The sequence below is a fragment of the Galeopterus variegatus genome, unplaced genomic scaffold, assembly GCF_000696425.1.
Source record: "Galeopterus variegatus unplaced genomic scaffold, G_variegatus-3.0.2 Scaffold2134, whole genome shotgun sequence".
Classification (NCBI taxonomy): Eukaryota; Metazoa; Chordata; class Mammalia; order Dermoptera; family Cynocephalidae; genus Galeopterus; species Galeopterus variegatus.
Genome location: NW_007728245.1, coordinates 212956 through 231171, shown reverse-complemented (window position 1 = coordinate 231171; position 18216 = coordinate 212956). Strand labels below are relative to the sequence as shown.

Genomic DNA, 18216 nt, shown 5'->3' with positions numbered 1-18216 from the left:
CGTTTTTATAGCTGAATAGTACTCCATTGTGTAGATGTACCGCATTTTCCATATCCACTCATCCGATGATGGACATTTGGGCTGGTTCCAACTCTTGGCTATTGTAAAGAGTGTTGAAATGAACATTGGGGAACAGGAATACCTTCGACTTGATGAAGGTCATTCCTTTGGATATATTCCCAGCAGTGGGATAGCTGGGTCGTATGGTAGATCTATCTTCAGCTCTTTGAGGAACCTCCAAACCATTTTCCATAGGGGTTGCAACATTTTGCATTCCCACCAACAATGTAAGAGAGTTCCTTTTTCTCCGCAGCCACGCCAGCATTTATCTTTCAGTGTCTTTTGGATTTTGGCCATCCTAACTGGGGTGAGATGGTATCTCAGTGTGGTTTTGATTTGCATTTCCCGGATGCTGAGTGATGTTGAGCATTTTTTCATATGTCTGTTGGACATTTGTATATCTTCCTTAGAGAAATGCCTACTCAGCTCTTTTGCCCATTTTGTAATTGGGTTGCTTGTTTTTTTCTTGTAAAGTTGAGTTCCTTGTATATTCTGTATATTAATCCTTTGTCAGATGTATATTTTGCAAATATTTTCTCCCACTCTGTTGGTTGTCTTTTTTTTTTTTTCTTTTTCGTGACCGGTAAGGGGATCGCAACCCTTGGTGTGGTGTCTCCCACACCACGCTCAGCCAGTGAGTGCACCAGCCATTCCTATATAGGATCCGAACCCGTGGCGGGAGCGTCGCTGTGCTCCCAGTGCCGCACTCTCCCGAGTGCACCACGGGGCGGGCCCTAACTGTCTTTTAACTCTGTTAATTGTTTCTTTTGCTGTGCAGAAACTTTTTAGTTTGATATAGTCCCATTTGTTTATTTTTCCTTTGGTTGCCCGTGCTTTTGGGGTCATATTCATGAAGTCTGTGCCCAGCCCTATTTGCTGAAGGGTTTCTCCTATGTTTTCTTTAATAAGTTTTATTGTTGCAGGGTGTATATTTAAATCCTTGATCCATTTTGAGTTGATTTTAGTACATGGTGAGAGATATGGGTCTAGTTTCAATCTCCTGCAAATGGATAACCAGTTATCCCAGCACCCTTTGCTGAAGAGGGAGTCCCGACCCCAGTGAATAGACTTGATGCCTCATTTTCACTATGTTGATTCTTCCAATCCAAGAGCATGGGATATCTTTCCATCTTCTTGTATCCTCTCTAATTTCTCTCAGGAGTGGTTTGTAGTTCTTACTATAGAGATTTTTCACATCCTTGGTTAACTCAATTCCTAAGTATTTTATTTTTTCGTGGCTATTGTAAATGGGCAGGCTTTCTTGATTTCTCTTTCTACATGTTCACTATTGGAGAATAGAAATGCTACTGATTTTTGTGTGTTGATTTTGTATCTTTATTAAAAGATGACCGGTAAGGGGATCTTAACCCTTGACTTGGTGTTGTCAGCACCATGCTCAGCCTGTGAGCGAACCGGCCATCCTTTATTAAAAGATGACCGGTAAGGGGATCTTAACCCTTGACTTGGTGTTGTCAGCACCATGCTCAGCCTGTGAGCGAACCGGCCATCCTTTATTAAAAGATGACCGGTAAGGGGATCTTAACCCTTGACTTGGTGTTGTCAGCACCATGCTCAGCCTGTGAGCGAACCGGCCATCCTTTATTAAAAGATGACCGGTAAGGGGATCTTAACCCTTGACTTGGTGTTGTCAGCACCATGCTCAGCCTGTGAGCGAACCGGCCATCCTTTATTAAAAGATGACCGGTAAGGGGATCTTAACCCTTGACTTGGTGTTGTCAGCACCATGCTCAGCCTGTGAGCGAACCGGCCATCCTTTATTAAAAGATGACCGGTAAGGGGATCTTAACCCTTGACTTGGTGTTGTCAGCACCATGCTCAGCCTGTGAGCGAACCGGCCATCCTTTATTAAAAGATGACCGGTAAGGGGATCTTAACCCTTGACTTGGTGTTGTCAGCACCATGCTCAGCCTGTGAGCGAACCGGCCATCCTTTATTAAAAGATGACCGGTAAGGGGATCTTAACCCTTGACTTGGTGTTGTCAGCACCATGCTCAGCCTGTGAGCGAACCGGCCATCCTTTATTAAAAGATGACCGGTAAGGGGATCTTAACCCTTGACTTGGTGTTGTCAGCACCATGCTCAGCCTGTGAGCGAACCGGCCATCCTTTATTAAAAGATGACCGGTAAGGGGATCTTAACCCTTGACTTGGTGTTGTCAGCACCATGCTCAGCCTGTGAGCGAACCGGCCATCCTTTATTAAAAGATGACCGGTAAGGGGATCTTAACCCTTGACTTGGTGTTGTCAGCACCATGCTCAGCCTGTGAGCGAACCGGCCATCCCTATGTGGGATCTGAACCCGAGGCCTTGGTGTTATCAGCACTGCACTCTCCTGAGTGAGCCACGGGCCGGCCCTGCTTGTGTTATTTCAAACAGCCCATCTTCAAGTTCAGACGTTCTCTCTTCAACTTTGACAAGACTGCTGGTTAAACTCTCCGTTGTGTTTTTTATTTCACTGAATAACTTCTTCAGTTCGGCAAGTTCTGCTACATTTTTTTTCAGGGCATTGATTTCCTTGTACATTTCCTCTTTCAGGTCCTGTAAACTTTTCCTTGTTTCCTCATGATGTCTAGCTGAGTTTTCTTGTATCTCATTCAGATGATGTCTAGCTGAGTTTTCTTGTATCTCATTCAGTTTCCTTAGAATTATCACTCGAAATTCCTTGTCAGTCATTTCAAGGGCTTCTTGTTCTATAGGATCTAGAGCTTGAGATTTATTATCTTTGGGTGGTGTACTTTCTTGATTTTTCATATTTCTGGTGTCTTTTCTTTGATGTTTATTCATTGTGGCAGGGGTTTCACAGTCCACAGTTTGAAACTATTGCCTTACTAATATGTTGCTGGGGTTGCCAATTTGGTATGGCTACCTCAGTGACTACTCAGTTGGCCACGCGTGCCTTGCGTGTGTGGTTACCTCGGGTCTTGGGCCTCTCCAGGGAGCCATCTCTCTGGTCAGCTTGGACTCTGCGGGGCTGCTGGGTGATGGGGTGGTACCACAGGGTGTCGCTCCTGCCGCTGCCGCTGGCACCATGCCGTCAGCTCCGCTGCCTCTGGCTCCGCTGCCGCCGCTTCCCCCACTGCTTCCGCTGCCGCCAGTTCCACCGCTGCTACCGCTGTCGCCGTTACCACTGGCGCCACTTCCGCCGCTGCCGCTGCCTGCACTGGTCAAGAATTTGAAGTTTTTCCCATATCATTTTATCACTTTCAGATTTTTTCCAAGGATCATTCCATTTTTCAGAGCTTCTTTTTCTTTCTTCTTTAAAGCAACCTGTTCATCTGTTGCTTCTGCTTGTTGGTATAATGTTGCTCCCTCTGAGGAATACTGCAGACAATTTGGGTGAAGGCTGGCACATAGGAAGCACTTCACAGATGTTAGCTGAGGTTGGGACTATGGGCATGAGTCAGATGGCTGTGGATTCTCGGCACAGGCTGTCATTAGTTGTTCCACGAGCTTGCAGATCCACTCCCTGACCTTAAGATTTCTTTATCTGTGATGTTCTACAGTTTCATCACACTGCATCCAAGTAATTATTCATTTTTATTTATCCTGCATGGTATTCAGTATGCACATTTGTTGTCAGGACTTGCTTTCTTCTGGAACATTTCCAAACATCGTGTTAAATGTAGTATTTACTTCTATGCCAGTCCCTCTCCTGTATTTTTTTTTTTGTAACTCCTATTAACACTTATGTTGAAGCCCTTAATTGATTCCCCATGTTTTTAAAAATTGTTCCTTTATCTTTTTCTATTTTTCTCTTAGTAATTAGTTATTTAGAATACAACATAAACTTCCAATTCACTAAATCTCTTTCCACTAAGATCCTTGTAGTTTATGACATTTTCTGAGTGTTTATTCAGTAACTGTATTTTTAATTTCCGAGATTTCGAATTGGTTCTTTAAATATTTAGCTGTTATCATTTAACTTCTGCCTACTTTTCTTATTCTTTTAAAATAAACTTCCTTTATGTCTTTGAATATTTTAAAGATACTTATTATTATTTTCATATCACTCCATTATTTTCATTTCAAATGTGGTTAATTCAGGGCCAGCCCGTGGCTCACTTGGGACAGTGTGGTGCTGATAACACCAAGGCCGCAGATTCAGATCCCTATATAGGGATGGCTGGTTGGCTCACTTGGGAGAGCATGGTGCTGACAACACCAAGTCAAGGGTTAAGATCCCCTTACTGGTCATCTTTAAAAAAAAAAAATGTAGTGAATTCACCTTTTTTTTTTTTGTCTTTTTTGTGACCGGCTGCACTGTGCTCAGTCAGTGAGCGCACCGGCCATCCCCATATATGATCCAAACCCGCGGCGGGAGCGCTGCTGCGCTCCCAGTGCCGCACTCTCCCGAGTGCACCACGGGGTCGGCCCGTGAATTCACCTTTTGATGCTGATTTTGTTGGTTGCCTTTCTTTTGGTTAGATTTTCTTGTATGTCTTAAATGTTCTTGTAAGTGGGAATTTTTTCTTTATACACTTACCGCTCCCTCCCTAATAATTTTGTGGTAATCTCTACTCAATCCTCCAGGAAAGTCAACCAGAAACAAGTCTTATATTAGTGACTTGATATTCTGTTTCCACCATGAAATTTGGGAGACAGGGGATCCAGGCACCAAGCCAGAGGATAGCTGGATTTAGGTCTGGACTACAAGGCCATGTCTATTCTCTAAGTATACAACTTTATATAAATTATGTCTTTATGGATGGATGGGTTGTAATTTTTCTTCATCTCTGTTAAGTTCAGGGGTCCCCATTTAAATTCCTCATTACAAGCAGCAATCCTGGCCCCAATTATCTACATTACATGGGGGCACTCTCCTCCCCATCCTCTCAATCACATTACTTTACAGGTTACAAACTACAGACTGCCTCTGCCAGTTTCTGGATTCATAACCTAGCAAGACTACAGCTCTTTGTTTCTCATTCACATGATAGTTGATTTTGTTTTTGAATATGGACATGTAATTTTATCTTTTGAATTGATTCTACCATGTGTTTGGAACAACAGGAGTGGCATGAAAATGTATACATGCTATCCTGACCAGAAGTCTGTCTCGATAGTGTTTTTTTAAAAAGCCCGTATGTTGATCCTTTGGCAATACCATGGTTCACAGTGATGACTAAAAATTAGCCTGGGACCTATACATTCTCTTTCCAGTTTTACCCATAAATTATTTTGTAAAATTGAGGATAACGGAATTGTACAACTTGGTCAATTACATCAACTAGAGCTTCTATTAGAAATACCTAATTTTACAACACAGTGTTAATGCATACCCAAAAATGTGATGCTCCATCACAAAAATTCTATCTCTGAAGTTTGAGGCTAAAGCTTTGAAAGAAGTCCATATATAAATAAAATATATTCAAATTCTGATGTTTCAATGATAAGAAACCAAACTTAAAGTATTGGTGCAAAGGACAGGGATACAATCCAAATTTATCCCAAAGAATTTATCTATAGTTAGGAATTATACAATTCTATTAAGGATACTGGCTTTTGAAGAAATGATATTAGTTTTGTGGTACGAGCCCACAAGACAAGGATCTGATGCAGAGAAGCCATTGTCCAACCACCCCCTAGAGCACATAGATGGCAATAGGGACACAAGCATAACTCTAAGAGCCTCATTATAGTGATGGAAAAAAGATCAAAGAAATATTTTATGTGCTATCAGATAGGAAAGAATAAACCACTGCAGGAGCAAAAAGTAGGGCCTTGAAGAAGGAATAGGAAACTGTAAGAAAACGTTTCTAGACAGAGATGTTAGCAAAGAATGAAGTTTATGGACTGCACATGGAAAGATAAGGCATGGATACAGACATGACCTGGAAACAAGAGGTGAAATACATGAGGAGAGAAAAACCATGAACAACAATTCCATTATATAATGTTGAATATAATAATTATCTTGATTTGAGAATCACATATTGCACACAGGTAATGATACTCAACTCTGTACCCCACAGAAATGTACAATCAACTATGTTACAACTGAAAAAAAAAGAGGCAAAAAGATAGATATTAACTGGCACTCAGTTTAATATAAAATGGATAATTTTATCAGCCTCACCAAATAGAACTGTTCACTAAGAATAGTTCAAGCCTCCAGAATAAGGAAAAGGCCTTCAGAGAAAAAACTAAAACCCTAAAATTTGCAACAAGGAAAAAGTATTGAGTGCTTCACTTAAGTTTCTTTTTTTCCCGTTTTTTATATTGTGCTAAAATACACGTAAAATTTATCTTAACCATCTTCAAGTGTACAGTTCAGTGGTATTAAATACATTCATAATGTTGTGCAACCATCAGTACCATCCATCTCCATAACTCTTTTCATCTTGCAAAATTGACACTATGTACCCATGAAACAATAACTCCCTGTCCCCTCAACCCCCAGCCCCTAGCAACCATCATTCTACTTTGTCTTCATGATTTTGACTATACTAAGTATCTCATATGAGTGGAATCATAGGGGCAGGCCTGTGGCTCACTCGGGAGAGTGCGGTGCTGATAACACCAAGGCCACGGGTTCGGATCCCATATAGGGATGGCCAGTTTGCTCACTGGGTGAGCGTGGTGCTGACAACACCACGTCAAGGGTTAAGATCCCCTTACCGGTCATCTTTAAAAAAAAATGAGTGGAATCATATAGTATTTGACCTTTTGTGATTAGATTCACTTAGCATAATGTCATTGAGGTTCATCCACGTTGTAGCATATGCCAGAATTTCCTTCCTTTTAAAGTTTGAATAATATTTTATCCTATGTATATACCACATTTTGCTTATCCATTCATCCATTGATGGACACTTGGGTTGCTTCCACTTTTTAGCTACTGTAAATAATGCTGCTATAAACATGGGTGTACAACTATCTCTTTGAGACCCTGCTTTTAATTCCTTTGGGTATATATCCAAAAGTGGGATCACTAGATCACACAGGAATTCTATTTCTAACTTTTTGAGGAGCCAACATACTGTTTTTCATAGCGGCTGTACCATTTCACATTCCCACCAACAGTGCACAAGGGTTCCAATTTCTCCACATCCTTGCCAATACTTCTTTTCTTTTTTTTTTTTTTTTTTGTCCTTTTTGAGACCGGTCACACCGCGCTCAGCCAGTGAGCGCAGTGAACGGACCGGCCATCCCTATATAGGATCCAAACCCGCGGTTCGGGGCTACCGCACTCTCCCGAGTGTGAGCCACGGGGCCGGCCCTATTTTCTGATTTTTTGATAGTAGCCATCCTACTGAGTGTGAGATAATATCTCATTGAGGTTTTGATTTGCATTTCTCTAATGATTAGTGATGCTGGGCATCTTTTCATGTGCTTATTAGTCATTTGTTTATCTTCTTCGGAGAAATGTTTATTCATCTCTTTTGCCCCCAGTTGAGCCTCTTTTGTAATGCTTCCTCTAGGTGTTTATTTTTCTGGGCTGGCTGGTTAGCTCAGTCGGTTAGAGTGTGGTGTTATAACACCAAGGTCAAGGGTTCGGTCAGCACACACACACACACACACACTTCCATGCTTTTCTCATCCTCTGTATTGGACTATAACTTTCTTTGGAGCAGGGACCACGTCTTTATCAATAAATCTGTATGAAGCTGAAACCATCATCTTCTCTAACTCCAGTAATTATGTTAATAGTGCATTATCCTTTTGGTCACCATGGTAGAGATCTCAAAGTCATCTCTCCACACACCTGTGGCCAGGGATCAGCCTGCCAATCTGCAATCACCCTCTCATTTCTTTCTCCTTTTAATTTTTTTGGCAGCCTGCCAGTACAGGGATCAAACTGGACCTTCGTGTTATCAGCACTATGTTCTGACCAACTGAGCTAAGCACCAGCCCCCTCACTCCTTTCTTTCTTGCTTTTTTCACTGCTGAGCATACCTCTCTTAGGATCTAATTAGTATCTTAGCTTATATTTTTCCCGCCAATTCTACCCTTACACTTCCAGAATAATCTTCCTAAAATATTACTCTCCTAAGAATTGTAAAATGTCTCACACACAAAAAATATCTTACAAATAAAGTCAAAATCCCTTAGTGTGGCATACCCAACTCTACTTTTTCTGTCTCCTCTAAAGCCTGCACACATATCCAACACTTTGGTCACTCTAAACTACTCATATATTCTTAGGATTTTCCCGTTGTTCCAACTGGATGTCTTTGCTCACACGTTTCTTTCTCCTTGATTTTGCCATTCGGGACTAACCATTCTTTTCTCTGAACCCGTGGAGCACTTTATATCTTCTCTCCAGCTTCTGTCACTTCCCACTTGCTTCACACAATGTTGTCACCTTCTCTACTAGGCTCTAAGCCCCTTGGGGACAGGGTTTTTATATCTTCCAAATCCGCTTAGCAACTGACATATAGTGTACTCAAATAACTGTGCAGGGACCTCTACATTCCCCACATAGCACAGCGTCATGTTCTGTTCAGAGGAGGTAATAATGATTTGAATGAATAAATTATGTTCCACTTCCACCCCAGCCTTCCGTCCAACATAGACAGGAAAAAAATAACTACATGTTGAATTTAACTGTTTGGACACAAAAATGACGTGATAGGGCACCAGTTCTTCATATATCCTGAAAGACCACATCTTAAAAGCATATTCTACGTCTTCCCAGCTGTGATATCCTCACCCAGCCTCAGAGCTATGCCACTGAATTCTTTCCTTTTGAAGTTGGATCCACTGAACCCATACTTAAGCCTCATCTAGAGAGCATATAACCCTTTCTCACTCCTTAGAGGTGATGTGGCTGGGGCGGGACCTCCAGACCCGCCCAGCAACTCTTTCAGTCTCACCGCGACTAACAAGTGCCACCCTGTCTTTTCCCTAGCGTCGTACAGTTTACAACGCACCATCACGTTGACTTCACCCTCCCAACAACCTTCTGAGGCGACAATGCTCACCTCCCTAAAAAAAGAGAAGACCAGAGGGAAAATGAAGAAGAGAAGAGGTGTGGGTAACGAGCTGGGGCAGGAAAGGCGGGTGGAATCCCGGAGCCCGAGCTGGAACTCGTCCCGGTTCAGCCGTGACCCAGCCTGTTCACTGGCACCGAGAGGCGCCGGCGGGCGCGCAGAAGACAAGGCCCTGCCCGCTCTCACACTGGTGGGACGCTAAATCGCTGCGGGCGGGACTTCCGCCACGGGACCCGGAAGGGGCCGCGCCGCCGCTGATGGGAGTTGTAGTCCTGCAGTGGTTGGGGGGGCCGCGGCTCATGCGCGGTGCACCGAGGCTTGTTTCACATCTGTAACAACAGGTGAATTGGGCTTTTTATTCTCCCTTTTTGTGCCCCCTTGAGGAGCTTGCCGCGGCCGGGGGTGGTCGGCGCGAGGAGGGGCCCGGGTCTGACCGCCGGCCAGGCGGAGAGTGGGGCTGAGAAGCCAGCGGGCCCAAAGAGCAGGCCGAGCATCCTAGGCCTGCCTGGGAAGCCGGCCGGGCCGAGCCCTGGGCAGCCAGGCCTCGGCCTGCCGTTGCCATGGAGCCGGGGCGGGGGCGGGGGCCAGACCGGTCGGCTGGGGCGGGCCTCGCAGCCAGGGGCTCAGAGGAGGCCGCTGGAGAGGCCGCTTCATTGGCGCAACGACGCCTTCGCCTCAGGGGATGCTCCATTTCTCCAAGGCTGGGCCTGGAGGAGGCTCCGGAGTGCTCCGAGACCTTTGTCTACTTCTCCTCCCCCCGTGCCGCCTGGACCGGTCGTCCAGAGGGAGGCCTGTTGCATTCTGGCCCCCCCCCGGTTTACCCCCTTTTGCACCGACCTTGTCACTGGGGGAGGCCAAGGGGTGAGGTGTTCTTTGTTTGCTGGTGGTAACTTGCCCCATTTCGCAGGCCAAGACCTAATGCATGTTGGGTCCTTTGTTTGCAGTGAACTGGAGTTCCAGGGGTCCTGAGAACCCCCAAGCCAGGAGTATGGCGTCAGCATGCTATCTGGCTAGTCCTGGTGTAGCAACATTGGTCACCTTAATTGCAATTTTGCAAGACAGAGGTTGTCCCACTTTACAGCCCCAGTCCGTGGGGCTTGCCATACACTGTAGCAGGTAGACTGCAGAAGGCCACTTGCAGGCTCTCAACCTGGTTTTGGTGGCAGCTTATTGGCCAGAGCAAAATGAGACATTGTCTGATGGTTTCCCTTGCAGCTTCTTGGAAGGCAGTGAGCCCACAGTCATTGTGGGTCTTGACTGTATCTTGTAACTTACACTTAAATCTTGGAATCTAGGAATTTCCAGGAGGGAGGATTCTTTTCCTGATACATAGCATTTGGGACTTACGATAGTACTTCTTACTTGTGTAGCTGTTCACCGTGCAGGAACTACATCCTTTGCTGCATTTTCTACCTGTGTAGGTTGCCCCTTTACCCCCCAAAGACAGCTGCTCTCCAAATGTTTTAATTCACTAGCTATGGTCCAAAGTTTTATCAGCTGTTGGACCCTTCTTGCCCCTTTCAACCTTTGAAGATGTCAGTGTAAAATGTTATCTTAAGGAATGAACTGTGGTACATTTAGGCAACAGCATGATATCCTGGAAATAAGAAAAGTAGTATAGTATAAGCATGGAAAGCTTTGGAGTCAGAATACTTAAATGAGGCAGCTATGGGATCTTGGGCAAATTGTGTAACCTTCCTTGTTTCAATTTCCTTCTGTGGAAAAGATAACAAGATAATTCCTACCTAGTGGGTAGTTGCAGGGATTGAATGGGACAAAGTCTGTGTCAGTACTTTGTAAACTGTAAAAATGATATTCAACATTGAGTTGTTATTTTCCTAACTGAGTTACGGCTTCTTTATCTACCTTAGATAGATTTATACTATAGTCATTATGGAATTAGAACTCAAACAGAAGCAGGTTTTGCTTTGGGCTTGGAGACAATGCTTTTCAGGCCTATATGCCCTTCTTTAAATCTTGACATTTCCTTCTTGGTATCTTACAGGTGCTGGTGTAGGACAGCTCACAATTTGATGGCTCTAGAATGGGTCATGACAGGTCCTGAAGTGAGGCCATTGTGTCTAGTGTGTGCGTTTTCATGCCACTAACAAAACTTGTCCTTGTTATTAGAGTTAGTAAATGAATTTCAATGATTGGAGCAACTTTCTTTCCCTGTGGGAGCCACCACTCTAGTGACCCAGCATTGTACTTCCCAGGAGGAGGCCCTGCCTCGTGATGAGGAATAGCAAGGACAGAATTCAGCTCCAGTTCAAAAGCCTACAAAATCTGAGACTGTCACTGCTTTCATAAGGTAAGTTGATTTAGTCATGCACACAAAGCAGTCGTAGATCTCATGCTCAGCCACACTGTAAAGCAACGGGCATGTATGAAATCTGTTTATGACTGTCTTGGAAGAGGGGTATCATTTTTAATTAGTCATTATGGAATCTCTCTGTCCTGGAATCATCCCACAGTGACTCTACCTGGAGTTAATTTGTGTTTCATTATGCAAGAAATTTTGACATAGTAGAATTTTGTTTATCTGTAAATTATTTAAGGGAGACACTGAAACCACAAAGGTTCGTTTTTTTTGGTGGGGGATGGCTGGCTGGTATGGGGATCTGAACTCTTGACCTTGGTGTTATAACACCGAGCTCTAATCATGAAACCACAAATGTTTTTAACATTATTGCATTACAAGGAAGGCAGCTTTCTTCTGGATTTCTATAAAATGCTCTAGAGCTCTGTAAAATAGCTCTGAAAGATCCTCTTGAATCTCATACTATGTTTTTTAAGACTAATACAGAAAAAGCTAGTGGTATATGAGCCTTGACTAATGTGAAGAGGATCATGGACTTATAAAAAGTAAAACCTAGAGTCTGTTTATAAGCAAATTAACTTATAATTTCTTAGCAAGAAAATGTTTTTTGTAAATATTCACTTAAGATATTTTAGATTTTATAATATTCAGGTTTTCTTTAAAATTAGAATCTCAAATTATACCCTTTTATTTTCGTTTGGATAGAAGGAGTCTATAAAATGTAAATTCTTAAAGTAAATTGTATCATTGTTGATATTGTATTGAAGTTTTCTCTCTGAGCTACCATATCCTATCGGCTGAAATTTCCGGCATCCCTGGGGGAGAGGAGGTCATCAGGGCAGACCTGCTATGGACCTGAAAGATTCGGCCCCAGGTCAGCCCTCCACTCCCCACCTCCCACGATTTGAGAATGAGAGGGAACAGCAATCAACAGCAGGAGTATAGGCCCCAGTAGACTCCTAGTAATGTTGGACATTATCCTGATTTGTTAAAACGTCGTGTAGATGTTTTAAGACCAAGGCCACTTAAGGTTACTGCACCTAACTCAGGAGCACTACATTATTAAAAACATCTGTAAGTCTGAGTTTGAGGGTTTTTTTAATTGTCACACCAGAAGTATTACTTTTTTTTTTTTTTTTTGTCATCTCCAGGGGTATTTCTCAGTTAAATGTATTAATAAGCAAAATACACCAAAACTTTTGTCCAGTAGTTGTGCTTTAGTTTAATATTTGTTATTTTATAGAGACTCCTCTATGGAAAGCTTTTTATCCTGAATTACAATTCAGTTACTCTTGGATACTGACAGCCAAATCTTATTCCTAGGAGCTTGACTAGTTTTTGTGAAAGCCCAGTAAGCCAGTTTGTCCATAAGGCAGTCATCAGTCCCATTTCCTGATGCCACGTGAGAGGAGGGGTCCATGTAGAATTTAGTTTCTTCTTGGAAGTCCTGAGGAAATTTGCAATATTGTGATGAGGTGGAACGATATATCTGTCATGATGAAATGCATTCCCTTCTGTTTAACAGGGCCCAGAGAGTTTTAGGACAGAGAAAAGAAGAAAACAGTCAATTAGAAAGAAGCAAAGACATGTAATTCCTCTAGAGTGGAGCTGGTCTTCCCATCCTTAAGACTGGGAAGCAGTTGGGGCTCATTAGTGAAGACCTTCATTTTTCTCATCTTCTGGATAGTGCTTTCTGTTATTGAAGCCTTCTTTGTGGGTTTCTAGACCAGGAATATTAACCATTGCCTCTTGGCTTTCCTTCTTCTCAGGATTCCAGCTTTCCCTCCTGGCCAGAAATGTTCAGCCTGGACTCATTCAGAAAAGGTATGAATGTAACTGTGCTTGTGACCTCATGCCCCCCTCCCTGTGTTGGGCAGCTGCAAAGGCTGTGAAAATCCCTCCCCAGAGTGTAGTCCTTGGACCTTTCTTTGTATGACTTTCCAAAGTCTTTTCCTAGCCTTCCTTTTGTATGGTGCTCATAACCCAGGTTTCCTCTTGCCCTGGCCTTTGTGTACATTTGTCACCCTTCCTCCCAAATGCCCTCTCCCACATACTCAATGCTTATTGAAGTCTTATCTGTTTTTCTAGGCTAGTGTTTTACACCATCTCTTCCATGAACCTTTCCTGATTCTATCAATCAAATGCAGTCTTTGTCTTTCATCAGCGCATATCAGTACTTTCTTGTGCTTAGTCTATTCCGAATTAATCATTGCATCACTAGATTGGAAGCTTCCTGCACCAGGCCTATTGTGCTTTTTTTTTTAATCATCCATAGTATCTGGCACAGCATTTTGTGCATGGTAAGCCTGGTGGAAGTAACACTGGTGGAAGTGGATCGAGTCATTGTTATATTAGTGGTCATAGAAACTCTGGAAAGTCTTGAAATTAGTGAATTGAACTGTGTCGGGGCTATAGGCAGAGTTCAAGGTCTGCTTACAGGAAGTGATGTAGCTATTGAGGACTTCAGAGGCCAGATCCTGAGAGCTTTACATGTTTTAGACAAGAACATGGCTTTTCTCCTTCAAGGAAATGAAGAATTAAAGGCCTGTAGCCTGTATTGAAGCTGACTCTGAGGCTCCTGTCTAAGTATATTTTACAAATAAATGAGAACCATAAAAGAACTTTCATAACTGCAGATTAAACAGATCTTTCTAATTGTGTCTCCTCTACATGTTATGTTCCTAGAGGCCTGGGGAACCCTGGCCAGGTGATGCCCTGTGTAACCCATTGAATGGGGCCAGAAGGAGGGCTGGGTGTACCAGGGCTCAGAGCAGTCCCTTCTTGCCTCCTTATTTGTCTTCAGCCACTCCATCTGTTCTCATATTGCTTGAAAAAATTAATTTCTGTACTAGTTTGTTTATTTTGGTTAACTATATCTAAGGGAAAAATTGAAGGTGAGATTAGTTTGGACAGCACATTATTTTGAGCTGAAAATTTAAGTATCACTTAATTACTTTGTGTTTACTTACTAACTAGTGGGCTTTGTTGTCAACCCACTTGTAAAAGGTAGATGAAAATAGGTTCTGTTGTGGTGGGAGTGTGTCTGAATTAACAGTACTGATTTTTGTAAAGAAATGGAGAGCCCAATAAATCATGATTCTCCTTTATCCTATGTTGTTTATTTATTTGTTTGTTTGTTTAATTTTGGGGGCTGGCTGGCCAGTACGGGGATCCAAACCTGTGACCGTGGTGTTACCATTCTCTAACCTAGTGAGTTAACTGGCCAGCCCCTTTTTCCTGTGTTATTTAACTCTCTGACATGATAGGGAGATGGTCCAGGTGAGAGAGCATTGGGGCAAAATTCCTTTACAGTTTTTGTGATTTTATTTTTTAGTCTGGGGATTGATTTGGCCAATAGGCTTTCCATCAGGGGTGACATCATTAGTGCTCAGTTTTGTGGGAGACAGCATAGCCTCACTGAGCCAAGGCTCTGGACCCAGTTGCCCAGTTCACATCACAGCTCTGTTCTTTACTGGCTAGGGAGGCTTGGGCAGGTGACTAATCCTCTTTGTGCCCTATTTTCTCATGATTTAAGTAGGCCAAATCATAGTACCTGTCTCATAGGGTTATTCCAAGGATCAGATGAGTTAATACATGTAAAGAGCTTAGAACAGGGCCTGACCCTTCGTAAACTCACAGTCCATGTTATCATTAAGTAGCTTCAGGACATAATACGAGTACACTCTGATTTTGGAGCTTGCTTTATGCACAAGTAAGTATTGTGTACTTACCAACAATCGTTTTATGCTCAAAGATGTCAGGGAAAACCTTGAATCAGAGAGTCCCCACCTTGAATGTTTTCCCTCAGGCAAACCTGTCTTTTCATGGTTTCCTGACTATAAGGCTGAATGCTCTCTCCTGTTTTCTGAATGCTGGCAACAGTTGTGGTTTGCATCATGACCTTGCCAGTTGGTCACATGTGGCCTTGTGATATTTTTATTGTTGTATAGACCTGTTCTTTATCTCTTGTGGGGTTTTCTTTTTACATGTTTCTTTGTTCCTCATGTTGAAATTATGAGCTCCATAGGGTACCGTGAATCTTGAGAGGAAATGTGATATAGTGTAAAGCTTGGGGCTCTCCAGTCAGACTGGCTGGGGTTTGAATCTGGTTCTCACTAACATTAGCAAGGTGTTAGCTTACCTGATCCTGTTTCATTGTCCCTATCTTCAGATGTGTTATGAAGATATTAGAAATGATGTAGGAGGGCCAACCCCGTGGCTCACTCGGGAGAGTGTGGCGCTGGTAGCGCCGAGGCTGCGGGTTTGGATCCTATATAGGGATGGCCGGTGTACTCACTGGCTGAGCGTGGTGCAGACCATACCATGCCGTGGGTTGTGATCCCTTACCGGTCAGGGGGAAAAAAAAAAAAAGAAATGATGTAGGAAAAGCACCTGGCCATGGTCTGTGGTCAGCCCTTAGTCCTGGGCATGACATGCTCTTGATAAATGTTACTAGGTTGATCTATGTATTAGTCTGTTTCTGTTGCTTATAACAGAAATACCTGAACTGGGTAATTTGCAAGAAAACAAAATTTATTGCTTACAGTTTTGGAGGCTGGGAAGTTCAAAGTCCAGGGAACACATATGGTGAGAGTCTTCTTTGGTGGTGGCAACAGTGACCCAGGGGTCTCACATTGCAGAAAATGGCAGAGCAGAGAGAGAGAGAGAGGGGCATGCTGTCCTTTTAAAGCCCTCAGAACCACACCCATGGCTACCATTATTAATCCACTCATTTTAGGGCATGGTCCTCAGAATCTAACCACCTTGTCAAGGCTCCACCTTTCAATTACCATAATAGGATTTGCTACCCTCAACAGTTTCAGTGGAGATTAAACTTCAGTGACTTGGGGGGGGGCATTCAATCCACTGCCTATTTGGAGTACAGTTCTGCAGCTAATGTTTTGCTGGAAAGCTACAGCCTGGCCTCAGCATGCAGTGGGGTTTGAGACTACATGATTGAACACCTGCTGTGTATGAGACACTAGGGTAAAGACAGCTACATTTCAGAGATGCTTCCTGGTGCTCAAGAGCTTACAGTCTCAATGGGATAGGCCATTTGATGGTTCTGGTGGTCGTAGCTATAGCAATTCCATGCAGCAGTGTGGACGGTGGCCCACTGGGGTTTGGGGCTGGCTACCATATTTCCTATTATGTAATTCAACAGAGCTGCTGGCACCTTCCATCTGTAGCTCTCATTTGCCTAGTAAGTTACCTGTTACTGTCCTTGCCAGCAGCTTAACACAATGTCCGATCTCTCAAGTGTAATGATATCAGAGGCAGACCATAAAGAGCAAGCTGAGTCTTTCATAGTCAACACAAAACTTTGAAAAACACTGGGTCAATAATAAGAATGTACAGTTATGTACAGTTTTTTCCTCCAGCTACATGGTTGGAAGACAGTTCAGTGATGTTGTTGTGGGATTGTAACAACTTTGCCCCAATTGCTGAAAACACTTAGTGAGATAACAAGTAATCATCAAATCATTTTTTTTTCCAGCTGGCCTGTTAGCTCAGTTGGTTAGAGCATGGTGCTGATAAAACTGAGGTTCAGCGTTTGATCCCTGTACCAGCCAGCAAAAAAAAAAAAAATCATTTTTTTTCAATCCAGCATCCTTGGATATGGATGAGGACCCTCCTCAAAGAGGAATGGAGAGGATCAGGTGGTCATTTCCAAACTGAGCTTCAAGGCAGAATTGGAATTAGTTTCAAAATAAACCTTGATCCTAGGTACTTGGTTCCAGAAAATCCTACAGGCATTTCTGCTGTAACACTATATATATTTTCTGTAAAATCACACACCTATAATATTATGAGGGGACTTATGGGAAAAACAGCATTGGGGCAGTGCAAATGCAACTTTATGACCAGAGTATCACAAAACAATTATTGGTACCTGGAAAGATGCTTTGGGACCACATAGACAGACAGCTCAGTGTGATGCTAAAAATCTACAAAGAGCATTCTGATGAGAGCAGAGCTGGCAGTTGCTGAGGCAGTACAGGTGGGAGTGGAGCTCTGAGCCCGTGGGGCTGCCGTGGAGGAGTGTGTGCAGCTGGGAGTGTGCGGGAGGAGGTCTGAGTGCAGGGACTTGCTCCCCACCAACATTTTATTATGAAAAGTTTCAGAAGTACTAAAATGTTGAAGAAACTGCGTAGTGAATACCAACATATCTACTACTTTGATTCTCTGTAAGTACTCAGTTTTAATTAAAAAAAAATAGCTGAAAGGGCTTTTTCTTTTCTTGCTGAAGATTATAATTCTATTGCTTTTTCATCTCCCTTGCCTTAGGAAAATCACATTTAAACCAAGAGTTCTTATGTTTTACTGGTGCCACGTAAACTCAAAGGATCATCTGTCTTCTACTCATGATAGCTATCTAATCATTTGCTATGGTTTCATCAGGTAGCCACCTCAGCCACCAAATCTCAAATTCTTCTTTCTTTCTAAGAACTGGGCAGGAGAAGGACTAATTGACTGTTGGAGTCCAGCCTGAGAGCTAAAGCCAGATCCATACTTACCAGCCTTCTCCCACTCTCTAGAAGTAAACAACTTGCCATTCCAAATATTTACCAATTGCATGTGAGCCAATTTGCTTTATAGAAATGGGCATCATTGTAACCAAACAGGTGGTTTCTAAGGTGTCAAGTGTGTGTGGCTGTCTCTCCCTGTTTCTCTCCTACCCCATTTATTATACTGAAACCAGTGAGTCAAAGAGAGCAAAGAGGTCATGCACCTTTCTCCCCATACTAGAGATTCTCTGATATTTTTACCACTTAGGTGGTTTAAAAGGCCTTAATCCTTCCTTACCCATACATTTCCCCTTTCCTATGGAAGGTTCAGTGAGTGTTTTTTTTTTTTTTTTTTTTTGTCTTTTTCCGTGTCC

At 43.0% G+C, this 18216-nt stretch overlaps 1 protein-coding gene across 2 annotated transcripts in view; it reads left to right on the top strand.

The window, feature by feature from the left end:
• The first annotated feature begins 9202 nt into the window (after positions 1-9202).
• Positions 9203-18216, top strand: part of DHX30 (DEAH (Asp-Glu-Ala-His) box helicase 30) — a 37042-nt gene continuing 28028 nt past the window's right edge. Inside the window, exons 1-3 of one of the 2 annotated variants that reach the window (XM_008580636.1) lie at positions 9203-9354; positions 11230-11324; positions 13103-13157. In XM_008580636.1, the coding sequence (XP_008578858.1) occupies positions 13130-13157 (28 nt within the window). In that variant the 5' untranslated portion in view covers positions 9203-9354; positions 11230-11324; positions 13103-13129. Of the gene's footprint in view, positions 9355-10844; positions 11325-12100; positions 12208-13102; positions 13158-18216 lie in introns of those variants that run through there. The other variant, XM_008580637.1, reaches the window with a different exon arrangement.